A 21,069-nucleotide genomic window follows, 5' to 3' on the forward strand; every position below is an offset into this window, starting at 1 on the left:
TGTGAATAATATTAAAGTCATTTTGGATTAGGTTCAGCCTGCACCTGAACGCACCTGTTGAATGCAAACGGCGAGGGCAGCCTGTGTCTCGATGTCCAGAGATTGGATCTGCTGAATGAACGTCTCTTTATGCTCACACTGCGGAGACAAGAAATAAACTGAATCAGGTGTGTTCATTAGTGGCACTGAAACATCCTTTATTGCTACACATTTGACACAGTGTGTCTCATAAGAAATCAGTAAACCAATCTGGAGTTGATTAGACCGGGGTTAAAGTTTTCTACCTCAGGGCTCAACTGCTACTGCACAAAGTGGCTTGGGGGCCTATTCAAATATTTACAATGTGTTATATACATTATATATTTTGTTTATTTGATTCACTCTGGTTTAATTATTTAAGTTTCAGCTCATGGTTTACAACGGATGTGAGGACGTTCGCTCCTGTCCAGTATCATTTTGGGGATGAGGTCCTTCACATTTCTCACGTTCCGTCAAAGCTTTTTAAGAATAAAACGTGGATGCTGGGTACACTCTAAAAAGAGAATTGTTGAACCAATTTAAGATTGCAAATTGAATTGTTGACCAACTTGAAAAGATGTAACAATTTGTAACATATGATTGAAATAAAGGCCGAGTCTGCCGGTTTCACTCAAGAAAAGGCACTTTTTTTTTCTTTTTTCTTTTCTTCTTCTTTTAAAAAGGAAAAGGCACTTTTTAAGCACAGGATTTAAACAAACAAACTACTTCTCAATTTACAGATCAGGGCTTGTCTTCATTTCTGGTGGTGATTTTGTCCTAAACCCCCACACTCCCAGCCTGTATTTTGCCATTTTGTGTTTGTTTTGTAAACAGCGGGACGTTTCTGTGGAAAGACAGCGTTTACAACCCTCCAGCCAATACAGGTTGGGGTGTGAGGGTTTAGGACAAAAATCACCACCAGCAATGAAGACAAGCCCTGATCTGTAAATTGAGAAGTTGTTTGTTTGTTTGTTTGTTTGTTTGTTTGTTTGTTTGTTTAAATCCTGTATTTAAAAAGTGCCTTTCCAGAGTGAAACCGGAAGACTCGGCCTTTAAGTTAGTTCAAAGGGAATGTATTAAGTTTAATTAATTATGATTTTATTAAACTTAATAAATTCACCTGAATTAAGTGTATCCAAAGTGACTCCAATCCAAAGTATTAAGTTGAATGAACTCATAATTAAACTTAAAATATTCACTTTGGACTAACTTAATTCAATCATGTGTTACCAATTGAAGCATTTTTTTAAGTTGGTCAACAATACCATTTTTTTTTTCTTTCTTTCTTTTTTAGAGAGAGCTCAAAATTGTTCATTCGGCAGTCTTACCGAGTCAACATCTTATCATCATTGCTCTCTCTTTTTGTGTGTGTGTGTGCGCGTATGTGCATGCATGTGAATTTGTGTAAATTTGTACTCATTAGTTCACCTTAAACCTAATAAAAATCCCATTACCCTTCACCTTAACCGGATACTTCAGATTCTCACCAGAGTCGTGAAGTTCAGAAGGTCAGGAGACCAGAGGAAAGGTCAAAGGAAAGAAAGAATTCAATTGGTAATCTCAACAATTCTCTTTTTAGAGTGTAGCTTTAAATCACGTTTGTGGCCCAGGAACAGTTGAATTAAGCTACCCACCCTTAGCCTCAGTAAATGTTTAATAATATTAATTTTTTTGTCAACAACTAATCCACTAATCAAGATCTCGTACCAAAATATGTAAATGCGCCCATCATTCACATATACACAGTTCATAAAAAATGTTTCAATGTGATCGTTAGTGACATTTATAATACAGTATGATCTGTATGCTATAAACCTGCACATACAACATGATCGCAATTAGCTTAATAATTCAACGAACTAACCAAGCTGCTACAAAAATACTGTTTAAAGTCTCAGGTAAAGCTTACAAACACATAAATAACAAATGACTGGATTTTACCAAAGCAAAAAACAAGCAGCCACTCTAAATAGCCATTTACTCTTCAATTGAATTTGATGAATTGCTTAGGCAATCTTTTGCTGTTTCAGTTGCCCATTTTTTTTTTTTCCTCTTAAATAATCCTCCAGCTTTGGCGTTTCTAAATGCCATGAAAGGTTTGAGGGCTTCAGGGCTTTGCTGGACAGCCCACACTGCACACCGTGGTCTCTCGGCTCTGCCTCATTTCCCCCCTGCACAAAGCCGCACTTAATGAACTCGGGATTGCACTTTCTCAAGTACATCGTTTTCGTCATTTTTTTTCCCTTCGAAAAACGTATCCAACCTTTGACTGACCTAAAACTGAGATACGCAGGCCTTCTTTCATGTCCAGCATAACCTTTATTCCCACAGATATATGATTTTTTTTTTTTTTGCTTCATGTAGCAGCAATGAATCGGCCTCCCATTACTTGTCCATGTAGCAAGTTATCAGCAAAAATATCTATATTCAAGTTTCTACCGAAAATAAAATCAATTTCTCCCCATCTTAGATGTAAGTCTGATACTCTCAAACAGGCCACAAATTCCAAAACAGTCCCAATGAGCTCACGTCGCAACACAATAGATATCGTCTCACCTGCACGGCACATCCGAGTAGTAGTAGCAGCAAGCGCCTCAGTTCCTCCACAGCTGCCTCTGAACACACAGATACAGTAAGTGTCATCATTATTGTTAGGGTTATTATGTATATGTTATTTCATATTTTCTCTTTCATTACCTAGAGTTAGTTGTAAACTATGTATTTAGTATTTCACTGTGTATTCAGTATTTCACTATGAGTTTGTAGCTGCTGCATGTGTATTCAACCTGAAGACACCTGGAATGCGGGAATGAAGAACAACAGACTTCCAGGATTAGTGGTTGTAAAAGTTTATGGTTAAAGGATGTCCTCTGTATTTTACGACTGCTGGAGTTGCTTATCACATTGCTGTTATTTCCTATTTCCCTTAGAGGCAAGTGTATGGCCTATTGTGTCTGTTAGGGAATCCCAAATAAAAGAGGAGAAGTAGGGAGTTGTGTCAGAAGGGGCTGGGAGCTTGTGATCTGCGCACAACTCTCTGTCAGCTTCTCCTCGCGAGTAATCAAATCCTTGTGTCTTCTCATTCTTTCTTCTATGTATTTTAAATGTTGCAGGTCTTGACTTGACATTAATTTGGTCCTTTCGAGCCGGATCCCAGGACGCCTAAAGAATTCCAGTTGCAGAGTCGACCTCCAGCAAGACCGTGGCCACGGCAAATACTACCCTTTTCTGGGACTGGATTTTCGTCTCTGTGACTGGGATCTGGAAGGCTGACGGGAATCCAAAGGACGAGAAGACATCTAGGTGAGAAAAAGTTTACTTTCCTGGGGAAAGTGTGAGTGAAAAAGATTGCGCGAAGGTACAGACGCAATAGTGAGTAAAACCTTGTGAATACTAGTCAATGGCAAGTAAAGGGAACGGAGCCCAGGAACGTCCGTGAAGTGAAGGGAACGGAGCCCAGTAACGTCCGTGTAAAGAGGAAAAACCTTGTGAATACTAGTCAATGGCAAGTAAAGGGAACGGAGCAGAGTAACGTCCGTGTAAAGAGACGATGCCGGAGTCGTGTACGTACTTAAATTCCGTGAAACGCAGAAAATAAAAGGGCCTTGTGTGAGTGTGTGAAGTGAATGGAAGTGTAGTGTCACTTGATACTTACTTCATTTTAAACAAACAGGATTGTAAGTGACAACTCATTGTGGAAGCAAAGGCAAGAATTCTCCGCCCTATTGGGTAGAAGCTTGAGAATTACCACAGTGAGAAATTTATTGTCACCCTGTTATTTGAACCTATCAGTCCCTAGGAAACTCTAGGTTCACGGACTGTACCAAATTCATATAAAATGGGGGAAAATAAACAGTAAAAGTGAGCTATAAGATGAACTATCCAGTAAGGATTGGATGTTCATAGAAAAATTTGATCCATCTAAAATATAGCATTTAAATACGTGGATTACAAGATATACTTTTGCTGGCCAGCTTAATTTACAATAGTAAAAATAATAACAATAATAATGGTAATCCACTATAATATGAAATAAGGAATAAAATGAAAAGGAAAGTTGGAGCTTTAACAGCCTAATATCGAGGCATACGTGTATTGTCTGTAAAAGTATATGTGTGTGGCTTCTCATTGTGTTTGTCTCTGTGAGCTCTTGTATGTGTCTGTGTGTCATATTGTCTAAAGATGACGGCTAAAAGGGTTTAAATTGTGTATAAGGGGTTGTTAGATCCTGTCTAACATAACTATGTCAAAACGGTGAAATTGAGAAATTTTGGTCTGTATCAAATATGAGGTGCGTGGACCAAAAAGTGGTCCCAGAAGGGGTTATCACCCGGTCCTCAGGTGAAAATTGTGTATTTTTGTTTTTGGATGGTAAAGCTAATTGTTTGAGAGTGAGTTAAGTAGGTGATTGATGACAAGTTGTTGAACTTCTGACAGGAAAAAAAAAAAATCCTTTTTGTTGGATTGATTTGAGCATGGGAAATGATAAAAGTAAGAGAGAAACGTGAAAGTAGAATTGATTATGGTAGAATTAGAACAACTGGACAAAGAGAAGATGAATTAGTGGATGATTGTAAGTGGGATTTGTGAAGTGTTTAGAACAAGTTGTGGTGGTGTAGATGATGATAAGACAGGAAGGAAGTGTAATGTTAGAGGACACTGAGTTAAGAAATTACCCTCAAAAGTATAAAATAGATAGTTTAAAATGATTAGAGGAGTTAGAAAAGAAAAAACGGTAAAGGACTGCTGTGTTAGTCATATATATGAAATAATATGATTTTTATGGAAAATCGACAGTGATAGGAAGCAATGTAAGTGATTAATTACACAATTATACAATTTATATTCTAGGTTTAAATGACAATTAAAAATTGTGATCAGATGACAGGCAAAATGTGTAGTTGTGATGATTATTTAGGTGAATGATTCTTTAAAAAAAAATAAATAAAAATAAATAACTTTCGGAAGAAGAAGGTGTTATAACTGAATTTAATAACTGAGAAGATTTTTGGTTATTATTGGGAAAATAACTAAGTGGTACAGATATTGAGTCGGATTTCAAATATCACTATTTTTGAAATGTAGTGGAGGAATGATTTAATTTTAAACAATATAGACATTTTTATATACCTAATATTATGCTACCTCACTACATTAGGTGGCTGTGGATCTCTGATAGTTGGTTGTACGTTTGAATGTTGATAAAATTAAATAAAATGGATAGATTTCCAGATAAGTTAAAAGATTGACAGGGGGTGGTAAAATTACGACTCAGGCGCAGAGATAAGAATTGACCTAAGGTATTTATGGACATAAAACACCTCATTTTGAGGGAGAAGCAAGGGCTATAAAAGGAAATAAAATAAAAGCTCTCCAAAAGAGAGGATAGCTAACAGGCCACAGAAAAGTCACTTTTAAACTAAAACTATACTGTGCCTATGAAAATGTACGAATAAAGGTTTACACAGAAGACAAATGACAATAAGGCTGAGTAATTAAATTAGAAACATTTGGCACAAGACATGAAGTGGGGTGGTGCAGTCTGACCCTACAGAGAGTGTGACTCTCCTCCACTTTTTGTGAACAAGGATTTAACAAGTCTCTCCTTGCTGTGAAAGATTTATGATTGAAGTGGAACATTCCTATCTGTAAAGAGGCAGATCAATTCTTGATTACAGACTTTGGTTAGAAGAGTATGTTTAAATTATGGTAATGAACCCTCTAATGAGTGTATAAAGTTAAGGCAAATGATATAGATTATTTGATAAATAATGCAAATCTAGTCTACTAAATACTAGTTTAAAGAAATTTGAAACTTTGAATTAAGTAAGTAATGATAGTTTTCAGCTATGACTATATTGTAAAGTGTGTAGAGGCACCATTTGTCAAATGGCCAAATGGGGAAGGCCTTGATATCACACTGATAATAGAAGCTTCTATATGGAAATGCAATGACTTCATGACTTTCTAACAGAGTAAGACAGGAAATAATTTAAACCTTATTGACTGAATTTGAAAATACTTACTAGGAGTTAAATGTTCTAAAAATTCATTACTGTGGTGTTTACATTTACTAATAGATTTGGTTTGACTTATGCAGATCCAGATTAGAGAACAACATAAAATTGTAAGAAAGAGCCTTTACAATGTTGTTTTGAATATAGTCCTAAAGTTTGTATAAAAGATTAGTTACACGGAGGAATGTTTTCCTAATTGAATTCTGATTTAGCTCCTGCTGTGATTGACTGTGGAATTTAACAAATTCTCCCTCACCAGAACTTGATAAGTAAAATAGGTATTGAAGGGAAAAAGATTATTAAAATGGTTTAGAAGGCAAACCTTTTATTAGTGGTGAGTTATTTAAAATAAATAAATAGCTGAGATATGTATTTGATTAAGAAGAAAAAAATGGCATTTATAATTGAATTTGAATGTTCTTAAAGGAGCACAATTATTAATAGTTGCTTTTCCACCAACAAGCCCAGGATCTTTGAATTCTGGGTAAAGTGAGTTTTTGGTTGTAAAAGTTCAGCAGGGAATTTAGAATTGTGTTCTTACAGTGTCTTAGAGTTCTCTGTAATTAATTTAAATGAGTTTGATTGAGACGAGCTGATGTAAAAACACTGACCCCTCAAAGTAACCACCCTAGGTTAGCGAGACCCTGCTGCCGAGATAGTACTTGAATGCCCCATGAGGAATTTTTATTACCCTGGTAATTGTTGTTGGTGGAAAAACGGCCATTTATTTGAACAAGGTGAACATAAAAACAAAGATGAAACGAAACCAGTAAGCAGAATTATATTAAATTGGATTAGACCTAGTCTTGGTGTCTACATTAGATGGCAACATGGTAATAAAAAGATAAGTTGAGTAGAAAAAGGGATATCGCTATGTGAAAGGTGTAGGATCTTTGCATTTTTACGACGTAGTCTATATCCTAAATAAATTCTTAAATGGTAGCTGACGCCTTACTACAAAAAGCGAGGGAACTGATTGTAAAGAAGGGAGATGATAAGCTATGTCACTCTGAGCATAAATGTGAGAACGAAAACAATGCCACACCTACGAGTGTCACAGTTGACTGACTACCTGTAAACTGATGATGAGTTTGATACAGTGACACTGCATATAACAATTATGGCAGAACAAATAGAGACGACAGAACTTTTGTTTTTCTTTAAAACTAAATAGGAAGAACTGTTTAACCTGCTTCCTTATGAATTCATTCATTCATTCATTCATTCATTCTGATGTTGGGTTTCTTGACAACATGTAAGTAAGTGGAAATCAGAGCAAACAGATCAGATATCATCTATGCTAAAGATGATTTATTTGAGTAAAATGCTGAATTGGAGATAAATTAGACTAGTGGTTAAGGACTCGCAAAGGGCAGGTGTGCTGATTGAAAATACTAAACATACGAACTGGAAATACATTATTAGATCATTTGGATTCTTGATGAAAATTTGAGGAATGAATAAGTACTATAACAGTATACCCAAATTGTATATTCTGGTCTAAATTTGCACTGGAAGGGAAATATACATACATATATATATATTATTACTACAAGGATATTGTGAATGTCCCACAATACCCTCTCAAGCAATTAGAAATTGTTTGGGTACATTGGAAAGTCAGATTTTGACTTGCATGGACAAAATTATTTTATGGCATGATAGAAAATTGAGCTGTGAAATGAAAACCAGCAACAGCTAAGAAGAAATTGGAGATTGATGTAAATAAAGGTATATTACACTTTTGTGCAACAAGGGTGTAATATTTAGATGTTTTGATTGTAAAGTGGTTATGATGGAGACCCAATGATAAACAAAGTTATTTTGTCGGTCCTAAGATTTGAAACAAATTACAAAATGATATTTAAATTCCTGAGTGAAATTGTGACCTGTTATGAACTTTTGATGTTTGTGGTTATGCTGTTTTAAAACGAAAACACCCACAGGTTGATTTGGCTGTGCAATTATACATGAATTGGGTGGATAATTATGCTAACAATGTTACTACTGAAATTGAATTGAGATACTGATAACAACGACAATGTTTGACAAATTTGAATAGATAGATGAATGTGAAAAATGCAGTTTGTGATTTAAATTGAACAATGATAGTAGTGGCTTCACGAAGATATTGGAAGGCCATTTGAACAGATAATTGATTGCTGACATGGTTATGAGTTTTGTTAAGAATGCATGAAGTAGAATTTAAGCCAGTATTTTATATTAATTGTTTACAAGATGATTGATATTCATGGTGGCTTTATTATTAACTACATATGGCTTTGGGAAAGATGTGTTACATTTAAACTTGATTATATGGTTGTAAACAATACAAGATGTAGTATGATACAATTAGTTTTGAAGAAATGCCAGACTACTACTATGCTATGGGTAGACTATAAAATTCTATCCGTCCAAGACATGTAAACTACAGTGTTCTTTCGCAAATTAGGGCCAGAGCGATGAAGGCTACAGGGTCCCAATTGTTTTTAAATTCCATAGTTGTTAAAAAAGGAAAAAAAGGTGCTGATTTTGTGGATTTTTGTACAACTGTGTAATTTTTTGGAAGAGGAAAATGACTGAATGAAGGTTAACCCAGTGATATACGAGGGAACACTGTAGTGGAATAGAAAAAAAAAAAGGAAAAATGAAAACCTTTTGTAAATATTGTGAAATTATTTTAAATTGCATGTAAATTGCATAATATTATATGAAGTGAACATTTAAGTGGCTTGGATAATGATTTTGAGTTGTGAGCCATAAAGATGTCTCAAAAGGGGGGAGTTGGTAACAATGCTGCAATACCGCATGTAAATTTTATATTTTTAATTTTTTATGTTTTTACGTTTTTGGAATTTTGTTTTAGAATTTTGTTATACATGGAATTGATGTTTTTAATATTCTGAGATTTTATGGAATTGAACGAAAAGTAAGACAATGTCAATATTAACAAGTACTGATTGATGGTCTTAAAAAAATTTAACAGTGAGTTGAAATTGTTCCAGAAAAACAACTGGATGTTGTTATTATGGCAGAAGCATTGTGTGAACAGATCATGTCTCTATATGATGTACTAGTTATTTGGAGTAATGAATGAAAGTTACTTCATATGTTACATTGTTAAGGGAAAAGAGAAAAGAGAGAAAAATACATGATCAAAGCATGGAGATAAGATAATTGATGATTAAGTAATTTGGGAAATTGTAAAAGGAATAAGACAGTTAAGCTCGTTTGAAATTTCGTCTGGTAGACCATTTAAATTCGCCTATTGTAAGCCGTACAGATGAAAGAAATTTATTTAAGTGACTATATGAGAAGATTGTTTAAATGATAAGGAAGTGAAAATGTTTAATCAAATGCCAGATGACTCTCTATCTCAGCAGGAAGGCAAGCCTCCCATCAAGGGTAGTGACTGACTTTGATTAAAGGTCCAGCCTAAGGTGGGAAGGCCCTTGTAAGTGTTGTTGGCCCCGAAGGTTGTGAAGATCGCTGAACGACTCTCCTAGATTCACCTATCACATGGCACAAAACAGGTACCATTGACTAACAGCTTGCCAGGTTGCGGAGCGAAGCCTGACTGAAGTGAGGTCAGAGGAGAAACAAGCAGCTTGACTCGCTGTGAAAAGTCTGACCAAGTAAGTCAGTGAAGACTTTGGGAGCACATTGTTTGCTACCCTCAAAGTTCCCCCAACCGCTGTGAAGTCCAGGGCCTGTCTACTGTGCATGATGTGTCAGAAGGGACAATTCAAGGAGACGAGTCCCTTTCCTGAATCAAATGGAGAGTAAGATGCGATCAGACAGTTGGGGCTGTCTTTTTGATTTTGATGTTTGTTTTTGGGGCCATCTTGAAGAGGAAGAGAGACAGCTGGTTGAATTATTAATGCTGAGAATTATATACAGAAGCATTGGATAATGTACACACATTAGAGCAACAACACATTGATTGCACTTTAAAGACGACACGTTGAATTATATTGTGCTTATGATAATTTTACGAATGTGGGGTTTTATGATGGAAAGAGAAATGTTACGTCATGCTCTATGTGGTATTGATAGTGTTGACAAAGGACTTATTTGTGTAATGGGAAACATTGTGTTATGCACTGTGATGGTGATGTTTTGCTTTTTTTTAACAAATACATGGTATGAGACTTTGAGCAAATATATAATAAACAGGGGGGAATGTTAGGGTTATTATGTATATGTTATTTCATATTTTCTCTTTCATTACCTAGAGTTAGTTGTAAACTATGTATTTAGTATTTCACTGTGTATTCAGTATTTCACTATGAGTTTGTAGCTGCTGCATGTGTATTCAACCTGAAGACACCTGGAATGCGGGAATGAAGAACAACAGACTTCCAGGATTAGTGGTTGTAAAAGTTTATGGTTAAAGGATGTCCTCTGTATTTTACGACTGCTGGAGTTGCTTATCACATTGCTGTTATTTCCTATTTCCCTTAGAGGCAAGTGTATGGCCTATTGTGTCTGTTAGGGAATCCCAAATAAAAGAGGAGAAGTAGGGAGTTGTGTCAGAAGGGGCTGGGAGCTTGTGATCTGCGCACAACTCTCTGTCAGCTTCTCCTCGCGAGTAATCAAATCCTTGTGTCTTCTCATTCTTTCTTCTATGTATTTTAAATGTTGCAGGTCTTGACTTGACAATTATCATCACCATCGTGGCCTCACTGTCATTATCACCGTAATGCTTTGCACTGATAAGGACTGCTGAATGAAGCGGAATGGCTATACTCCCGCGCAGATAGGATCGCATCATTATCTTGTACCTGTGAAGGGGTCTTGGCCCAAGATGGCGATGTTCGGGAGAGGCATCAATATCAACTGCTGCAGGTCCTCCTAGACAAAAAACATTAATGTGAACAGAGAAAAAAACGTTATGGCACTTGACAAAGATTTAACTTGTGCTTTTTTAAAGGATAAGAGAATTAGAAAAAGCTTTTACGATGCCAGCATTTGGCATAACACTGTAATTGTGCTCCAGAAAAGGTGAATTATAGTTGTGATTGTATGGTAAAGCAATTATAGACGAAGCTCGCTATTCGCGGCGGATAACTACCTGGCTAGCATGCGAATCGTGAAAAGCTGCATATAATTGACAGCCACTGAAATGTATTTTTGATTTTGAATGATTTTTGAATGAATGATTTTTTTTTTATTTTTTTTTTACAAACCCAAATAATTCTTTAAAAATGCTGATAAACACTGGAAATCTTATAAAAACTAACAAACAACTATTTATATAATTTTTAGGAAAAAAGGTGCCAAAATATGCCGGGGTCTGCTGTTAATGAAATCAATTAAATTATTGGATAAAAATCATCAGGTAACCAAGTTTAACATCCCAGGTTCATGTTTTGTTTTTTTGTTTTTTTTAACTAAAATGTATTAAGAATCTTTCACGATTCAATATTCTCTATAATTCTACATTCCATATGGTATTTGTTTAGCAATAAAAAAAAAAAACAGACTAACACAAAAAGCTGTTCTGACAGTAATATTAAAAAAAAATAAAAAAAATAATTAAAAACAGAAAAAGCTCACATTTTCTTAATATTCAGGATAGTATCATGGGAAATCTGTGTAGCCGCAGTTAAGCTCTTCCAGCAATTTATTTGATATTCTAAATTTAAATTATGCATTTTTTTTTCTCAGCGCCCTTTAAAAAAAAAAAAAAAAAAAAAAAAGCCTGAGAATTCAAATTAAAATCATTTTACTGTAAAATATAAAAATGCCAAAAGTTTCTGTAGCGTATTTGGTTTCCAGCTCCCAAATATTGTGTAAAATATATATTTGGGTGCAATAAAACTTATAGCTGGTAGTGTAAACATTCCTTTAATTTTACACCCTCATTGGCTCTATTTGTTCACATCTCAAATGTACAGTACACAATGTCAATAGAGCCTGACGCAAGATGTACGGCAGCATGATTCAACTGCTGTCACTGCCTTGACACAAATCCCATGTGAGAACCACAACGGAGTACCTTTGGTCAAGTTATTCTCCCCTTAACGACATCTCGAGTCTCTCTGTTGCAACAGAATGTGCTTCACTTGGGTCTATTAACAATCTGTTCTACTGAACAAAAAACACTTAGAAAAGTACTCGACAAGCAAAAGCGCTTCTCTTTGTTTCCAACACAAACAGGCTGGTGGAAAGTTTTGATGACGATGATGATGATGACGATGATAATGGTTCACTGAGACCAGACATGCAGGATGAGCCAGCATGTGGCGAATGTTCAACATTCACTCCCACGGGTACGTATGTAGGCCTATAGCACTTTAACAAGGAACTTTGTTTTTGTTCAACATATTTTCTTCAATAGGAAGGAATGGAAGTGCATTACAGAAATAATATTAAAAATAAATATTGTCAATAATCTCTTACGTTTATAAAAAGGTAGCTATAGCTAGCTAGCTAAAGCTAACACTAGCTAGCTAAAACTAAGGGAGAGAGCAAAGAAAAATTATTAAAAAGAAAAATGTGTGCCTAAGTTGAGGCCGCTACAGAATCTGCACATTTGATGGATTTAGTAGCAAAAATAATAAGTCATCCTCCAGTATTTGGAGGCATTTCAGATTAGGAAAAAGAGGATCTAAAACGAATGTGGTGATGTGCAGGTCGTGCTTGGCAAAAATTACACTTTGGCTTTGGCTTGCTGCTCTGCCACCTGTTCGCATTTTCCTGCTGTATCCATGGACACGCAATCATCAGAGTGCGGGGGGGAAAAGTCACAATTACCGCTCACTCTGCCGCATCCTATATGTATTAAGTGCGCGCCGCTCGAGAGGCAATATGCGGACGGGCCGAGATCCTTTGAGTGCAGCCAACCTGAGGTTTCTGCTTCTTTGGGGCATGTGTGATGTGAAGCAGTGCAGCCAAACAGATGAAATTTAACAGTTTTGCGTTGAAGATTGCCGTCGCTGTCGTCATGCTCTGGGGCGATTCCTTCTGCAGCGTGACAGACAAAAATGTAGTCTAGTGTAGTGTAGACATCAGCATTTGGCGCCATCATCAAGACGCCGTTTATTCCACAGATTAACGACATGGCTGACACACGTGCAATTGCAGCATCTGCCAGCCTGCATCGATAGTGGGAGTGCAGTTTCCCATAGCAAATGAGTAGATGAGGAATTAGTCCTGATCTCTCTAAAAGTCAGCCTCCGAAAATAATCAACTGCTTTTAAGTTCTGCATTCACAAATCAACGTTTCCAGCAGGCTTCTGGCTGCATTAGTAAAGAGAGTTAAAATCCATCTGCAACATTATGATCTCCATATCGCATAGTCTTCCGTTTGGCTGTTGAGATGGATTCACTTCACACACCAGATTTCCTCTGTAGATTACCTAACTTAATTAAGACGTCACAATGGATGCTTATTAGCTTTATATCTGGTGGCAGAGGTGACAGATCCGGATTTTTATTTTATTTTATATTGAATGGAACACTGTGATTGGCTGATGACCACTCCAGGGTGTGCCTGTTGCTTAGTCACCTGGGATGATGACAAGTAGTATGGAAAATGGAGAGATCTTTGACAGCAGTTCCTGACCATGGCTATTGAAAATCCACAAATACTGACACTTCTTTACCTGCTTATAATTAGCAGGTTTAAAATTTCAAACTCCTCTTCTAAACAGACAATTCACTCCACCACCTAAGCACAGCCGTGCACCACCACCCACAGAATCAACAGAGATTTAAGAATCTGTCACTTCTTTGAGGTTTCACATGTTGAGCTAAATTAAATCCTATAAAACGCTGCTGAATTGTTTATAGCTGAATCTGTGACCGTTTTAAAGGTTCTGACTTTCCTTGTTGATTAATGAGAAAACTCGTTCATCTGCCTCGTGCCAAATTTCATATCTATCTATCTATCTATCTATCTATCTATCTATCTATCTATCTATCTATCTATCTATCTATCTATCTATCTATCTATCTAGCTAGCTAGCTAGCTAGCTAGCTAGCTAGCTAGCTAGCTAGCTATAGCCATCTATCCATCTATCTATCTATCTATCCATCTATCTATCTATCTATCTATCTATCTATCTATCTATCTATCTATCTATCTATCTATCTATCTATCTATCTATCTATCTATCTATCTATCTATCTATCTATCTATCTATCTATCTATCTAGCTAGCTAGCTAGCTAGCTAGCTAGCTAGCCATCTATCCATCTATCCATCTATCCATCCAACTGTCTGTCGGTCTAAAAACAAATGTAGCTCATTACATACTCTGGCTAGGATTGTTTTGGTTCCAAAAATTTCAGTAGCTACTGCACTAAGGGACCCAAGGGTGGCAATACAGTAGAGTAGGTCCACTGGATTAAAGCTACAAATACTTAACATCCCCTCCCTGGGAATTGGCAGCCCATGCTGTGCCACTGTTCAAACTTTATTTCAGTTCTGAACTTTTATAATGAATCCCCAATGATTAGGGTAGTAAAAGACGAAAAGACCAAGCACACTTTATGTAAGCAAAACGTTACTGTCTAGAGGCCAAGTGTCAAACACACATTGACGTTGTCTTACATTGACTCGATGTGAATCAAGCGTTGCTCTGAGCTTTCAAAACACGAGTGATTCACTAAAAATAAGGAAGTGAAACCCGAAAAACTGTGGTTGCTATGTTGTGTGACTATAGCAACTCCACCTGACTGGTGCTCAGGGAGACATTCTTTGTCTCGTCAGTCCTCCTCGAGAGAAACTAGAAGGTAATTTCTTCAAATGACACCAGCACATGCGCACTGCACAAAAATGATATTACAACTCACTTGATAAATTGTCTGTTCCTGTCCTGCCCTGCCACCAACCACAATGGCAGCTAAAAGAAAATCACCCAATTTGCTTCATAATAGAGGAAGGAAATGTTCTGTTTCATCTCCTTGTTCGTGCAAATGCTCCGCCATCCCCTGAGTGCACTTCCAACTATTTACAATATCCCTAGGAGGAATGCGCTTGTTGTGAGACTAATAGTTGCTTCACTTTTCCATCTTGTTCTGTTTTTGCAACCTTACAGCTAGAAACGCTCTCCTCCATCCCTCTCTCTCCCTTGTAGCCTTGAGTTATGTTTTAGTAGAAGAATGTCTCTGCCTTTTAAGAGGCTTTTCTATTTATAATGAGCTGGAAGTTGTTTCATTTCTTGCCCTAAAAGAGCCGTTGCACCTCTTTTTCATCTGGAAATGCTTTTATGTCGTATGCATTTTTGGTAGAGTAAATGTCATTAAGTCTCATTAACTAATTACCCATTAATTACTAACATATAATCCTTAGTCGCAGCAAAGTAAAAATAAATCTTGTGAATCTCACACATCACAGTAAAGAGTTAACCAATCTGACATATTTGAATGTTTAAAAAAAAATAAGAAATGTTAAGTACATACAACGGGGCTGGGTTTAACCCAGACCAAAACTTTGTCCCTCCAAAATCATCACTTTTCAGCCCTAAAACGTCATATTTGTTCAACCAAAGTCTCAAGGGGCTGGAATCTATTCTACCGAGTTGCGCGGAGCTAGCCACCAGCTAGCTTGCTCGCCAACAAGGGCGCCATGCGTCCGACCAACCGGTAGAAGGCTTGATTCTGGAATCTGAATCAGGATTGTAAATCAAAACACTAAAAGCTTTCCCTTCCATATAATCCAACGTAGCATCTTGACCTTTCCCAGCGACCTCTCACCTACCTGGTAGAAGGCTCGCAGGTGTCGATTTAAGATGGAGAAGTTCTGTATTCTCTGCATGTAGTCATCCATGTCACTATCAAACAACCTCTCCACTCTTGGGTTGGGGTCTCTGCGACACACACAATCACAGTCGTCATGTTTGCGTATTGACAGTGGCTTGATCAAACAGTTCATTGCCACATTTCAGCCTCAGATGAAAAAAAAACAAAAAAAACAAATCTGTATGCAGTGGTGGAATTCTGCAGTCGGTGAATAAAATTTTAATGAGCCCGCCACGCTGCCAGTGAGAATCCTCATGCAATTAGCTGTTGAAATAACCGAGGTTAAGTCAGGCCAAATTAATCAGCCTTCCGCCAACTACTGGCCGAAGATCCTGTCTTGTCAATTGCAAAAGATATGACTTGAATGAAAGAAAAAAAAGAAAAAAAGAATTAACACGCTGATGAGTAGTTCAGTTGAGATGATTAACAGGGCGCCATGTATGCAGAACCCATTTCATGTTTCATTGGATATTTGTGGCAAATATGAATGGAACGCGAATTAATGCCATTTATCAAAGTGACTGTAGAACAATGCAAGCATTATGAACGTGAGTGTGATAAATGTTATATTAAGTTTATGCAAGACAATAAAAACTATTTTTAATTTGAATAATGCTTCAAAGAATAATCTTCAAATGTGTGCATATTATTTTTATTTATTTATTTATTTTTTTGCTGCATTTTGTTTTTATCTGGTTCCAATGTTAGCCTGTTAACTATTTAGACTTGAATACTTTTTTTTTCTTTTTTTTTTTTTTTACATATATCCAATTGGCACAGATTTTTTTATTATTATTATTTTATTCATACATCTAGGCGCCAGCACCCCCCCGCGACCTTTGTGAGGAATAAGCGGTAAAGAAAATAGATGGATGGATGGATGGATTTATTCATCTATTTTTACAGTGTGCAGTATGGACAATTTAGTGTTTTGCTTAATTGGAAAGTGGTACAACTTGCAAATTCCACCAAAGAAAACTTGACCAGAGATTCAAACCCCAAACTTTGGACTTTACCATCTCCTGATTTTGCAACTGGGTTACAAACAAGCCTTACATGATCCTCATGACCTCGTTGAGGAAAATCCCATTGGTCAGTCTGAGGTAGCAGTCCCGGGAATTATGGGAAACGTTGTTTACTTCGATGTACTGACTGGAGAGTAGAACATTGCTCTCCTTCTCCACCATCTTCTCAAAGAGATGAACCTAAGAGAGAAAAACAAGTTTAGGATTCAAAATACTATGTGCATAGTGATTTCATGCTTTAGTGCCATTTGACATTATGCTGCTCCTTCTGATGTAGCCACCAAGGGGCAATATAATACACACACAGCACATACATAGATATGTAGACGAAAAAGACGGTCACAACAGGTAAGTAAGCTAAACTAAACTAAAATTGAAAGAAAGAAAAAAAAACCCATTGATGTTAAAATAAAATAATGAAAATGCTTTAAAAAAAAAAAAAAAAGAAGACTAAATGAAACAACGTTTTACGTTTACAAAACTAACAAAAACTAACCATAATTATAGCAAAAACGTCTTTGGTAATTAATTTAATACATGAGGCTTTGGTGTTGGTTTTAAAATGTATTTATTTTGATCTTAACCAGAACAAGGATGTTCACAAGTATGTCACAGAGAAACAAAACTCTAAATAAAATAAAAATAAAAACTAATGAAAATTCCAAAACTACAATTAACCCTGAAACCAACACAGCATAGATGCTAGTTTTGTTAGCATGTCTATGGCATGTTGGATTACACGTTAGCATTAAGCTAGCAGACTTGGCTAAGGCAAAGTTATATTTAGTTTTAAAATTTAACTGAAGTGGCAAAAACAGCGACACATTTTTGAAAACTTTGTTTGTGAAATTTGCTGCCACCATTTAGCGTTCGTTCCTTGCTTGCTCACGATCTCAAAAAAGGTCGGGTCAAACCAAATTGAATACCACTCTATGATACGCTGCAGAGATTGTTCCCAGAAAAAGCTCTTTCTCCCCTCTTTTTAGTTCAGATTTTTTTTTTGGTTTTGGGGGTAGCGTTTGTAAAACTAATTCAAGTTGTGCAGATATAATAAAGCTAGCCTGTCTTCCACCTTTTTTTCCCCAACAGCTTTTTGCATATTTGTACCATTAATTGTAGATTAATAATAACAAAATGGTGTCTGCAGAGTAGAAAAAGCACTTCTTGAAGCACGAGTTTTTGGTCCTGCTGGACCTCAGTGGGCGAGCAGCAAAGGCCTCTTGAGAGTGGCAACAATGGAAACGGGGAGCCTTTTCACACAAGCCGCCACGCAAAAGCCGCTTGCACTGGTGTGGACAGGTGGGACTAGCGCGCTCACGCTTAGAAAGCGCTTCACGGTGACAAGCAGCCAAATGGGGCGGCAGCCAATGTTTGGAGCTCTGCTAAGAAGAGCTGCCAATGCAAATGGCGGTATAATGAAGTTTATTTCCACCTGCACTGTTGGTAAACGGAGACACAAGCTGGACGTGGCTGGGCATCTGAGGTGAGACCACGTGCTTGAGGTCTTGAGGGTAAACAAGGCGGTGCACGTCATTCAGCGCATGACTCGCGTGGTAGAGCTCCCGTGTCGCTGAGTAAGTGCATTGGCAAAATCCCCTCAAGGAAGATGCACAATGTCTACAAGCTGCAGGCACAAGGAATTTGACATCTTAAAAGCTGGACTAACAGGCACGTGCGCGCGTAGACTCCAAGTGGTGCTTAAGCACCATCTTTTTTGCTCCCTTTCTGCTGGAGTCCAATTTTTTTTTAAATTAAAATTATACTCTGTCATCAAGTTCCTCCCAAAAGTACTTTGATATCTGACAGGCACTTATTTGTGTTTTTGTGAGAATTGTGTCTCATGTAGTGCAGACCGCCAGCCACCAGGCTAAACCGCTGCAACTGCAGGTCTCATCTGCCCCGCAGCATCCGACAGTCAGACAGACTTTGTGCAATCACTGACTGTTTGGTGCAAATGAAACGACAATACTTACAATTTTAGTACCACTGAAAATATTACACGGCTACTGGCCCAACGTTTTTGTATACATACACACACACACAAAAATAAACGGTGTGGGTGGATTTATTGGCATAATAATATGTCCGTTAACTACCATAAGTAGTTTTCTGATTTGAAATAAAAGGTAGCTCTTAAAGGTGAAGTCAACCCCCCAAAAAGGGGGGTTCACTTCAACATGACTTAAACATATTGTTTAAGACAATATGTTCTATGCAGCCCCACTAGTCTAAATATGGTATTCTGGTTGATATTGTGTAAGTGGAATATGAGTTAAGCAGCAAAATCCAGCCGTTTTTATCTATCTCATGGGACGGCCATTTTGCCACTTTCTGTCAACTGAAGATGACAATCAATGTTTCTAACAACCAATCACCGATCAGCTTAAAAAAAAAACTGGTGAGTTGTGATTGGTTGTTGCCTGAGCAACTGTGATGTCATCTTCAGTCGACAGCAAGTGGCAAAATGGGCCGCACCCTGAGATGGATAAAAATGGCTGGATTTTTGCTTCATAACTCATGTTCCACAAATGTAGTATTAATCAGAATGTCGTGTTTAGACGAGTGAGGTCACATATAACATTAAATTGTGCTACATGACAATTTGTTGAGGTATAGAATATTGTTAGTATAGTGTAGAGTTCTGTCAGAAAGCGTAAAATAATGAATACTGTGTTCTAGCTTGATGAGTTCCTAATTATTATGCAGAACATTGATTTAATTCATTCATTTTTGTGTTTATTACACAATGCTGATTAGCATCTCATGCGAAAAACAGCTGGTTTTTTAATTATCTTGTAGAAATCCACAATTGCTTTTAGCTTATTTTAACAATAAGGACGGAAGGAAGTGAGACGGGGAAAAACAGTTACAAAGAGGCAAAGCAAGCTTCAAAAAAGGAGAAGTCGGCTGTTTGTTTTGCTGCACATAATGAACTAATATATTTAGTAACCATCAGTTTTGTCTTTGAATTTGCTCAAATTTACGGGTGAATGGTAAACGACCCATGGAAATAACACACTGAATCCGTGTAAGATTTTTTACACTTTCTGCACAGCATTGTTACAAAAAATGTTGACCTTTTTCTCTGGGCGAGAGTGATAAATGTTAAATGACATACCCAGTGCACCAAGGCACCTTCCATGAATTCTTCTATCTCCATCACACTTGAGTCCATTGTAGTGCCACAATAGATGAGAGGCACCACAGCAGTCAGGCAGATGATTAACAAACAATATCAGGGCTTTAATGTAGTGACTCTCACAGAGTCCATCTTCTGTCAAGTGAGGTAGTTTGACATTTGTGAGCCCCCCCCCCCCCCCCCCCCCCCCCCCCCCCCTTCCGCCCTCCTTCTCCTCCACCTCTTCCTCTCTGACTGTGACACCCATGTTTCATTGCAAAACCACACCGGAATTGTCAAAAGCCTCGGGTTGCTTTTGCTAAGCAGTCTTCTTTCCACACGACCACGTTTCCTATTATTCAAATGCATCACAACGCATGTCATATGGTTATTTGACAAATCAGGTGCTAAAATCCCATGATGAGGCCTCATTTCCTCCTGTAAAAAAAATAAGTCTTTCTCATCCTTTTTAAATTGTTTTTGTCAGGTTAATTATCCGTATGTCCACAGTGCCAACATTGTTTTGCATTCAATCTGATAAAATGTAAAGAAAATAAAGATTAAAACAGTTTAGATTTAATTTCGATAAAAGGTCTGTCAAAGGACCTAATGTCAGTTTGACTGAGTGATGAAGTACTTCTACTCTGTTGCTTCTTTCCCTTAACTTCTTTTACACACTGTGTGCTGGCGCTCTCTAGTGGTCTGAAAATCATTTGCATCAATTTGGATTATTTATGTCAGTTTTTATTGAAAACAAGAGAGGCCTTGCATGCGGCAATGCGTCAAACATTCTCATTTAGAAACGCTCACTATTGCCTGAACTCTAAAGTATTTAGAATAATGTGTCCCTTATCTTGCTAAATAACTATAATAATACATGTGATTGAATTAATTTTCTGTCATTGTCATATGCTACTGAGGATTACTTCCTATTAATGTTCAAATTCAGTACATTTCTTTTACTGCTCTAAGTTGTGCTTTTTTTTAATTGTTGCCATCATTGTCTTTTCAGAGCAATATGTGCAATTATAGGGACATATTCTCATTAATATAGTTATTAGTTACGCTTGTTGTCAGTAATCCACATGTATGCAAAATTACTTCTATTTTAGAAGTAGTTTTCCACCTTATAATCTCCACTA

General features: G+C 37.0%; 1 protein-coding gene across 3 annotated transcripts in view; it reads right to left on the bottom strand.

Annotated features, from left to right (window-relative positions):
• ccdc88b (coiled-coil domain containing 88B) overlaps window positions 1-20,074 on the bottom strand; it is a 60,635-nt gene extending 40,561 nt beyond the window's left edge. For all 3 annotated transcript variants that reach the window (XM_077532317.1, XM_077532316.1, XM_077532318.1), the window contains exons 1-6: window positions 19,928-20,074; window positions 16,841-16,989; window positions 15,744-15,852; window positions 10,820-10,889; window positions 2,575-2,633; window positions 55-138 (exon numbers count right to left, since the gene is read on the bottom strand). In XM_077532317.1, coding sequence (XP_077388443.1) covers window positions 55-138; window positions 2,575-2,633; window positions 10,820-10,889; window positions 15,744-15,852; window positions 16,841-16,989; window positions 19,928-19,984 — 528 coding nt within the window. In that variant the 5' untranslated portion in view covers window positions 19,985-20,074. The remainder of the gene's footprint in view (window positions 1-54; window positions 139-2,574; window positions 2,634-10,819; window positions 10,890-15,743; window positions 15,853-16,840; window positions 16,990-19,927) is intronic.
• Window positions 20,075-21,069: the final 995 nt, after the last annotated feature.

This window comes from Festucalex cinctus, chromosome 9, assembly GCF_051991245.1.
Source record: "Festucalex cinctus isolate MCC-2025b chromosome 9, RoL_Fcin_1.0, whole genome shotgun sequence".
Lineage (NCBI taxonomy): Eukaryota > Metazoa > Chordata > Actinopteri > Syngnathiformes > Syngnathidae > Festucalex > Festucalex cinctus.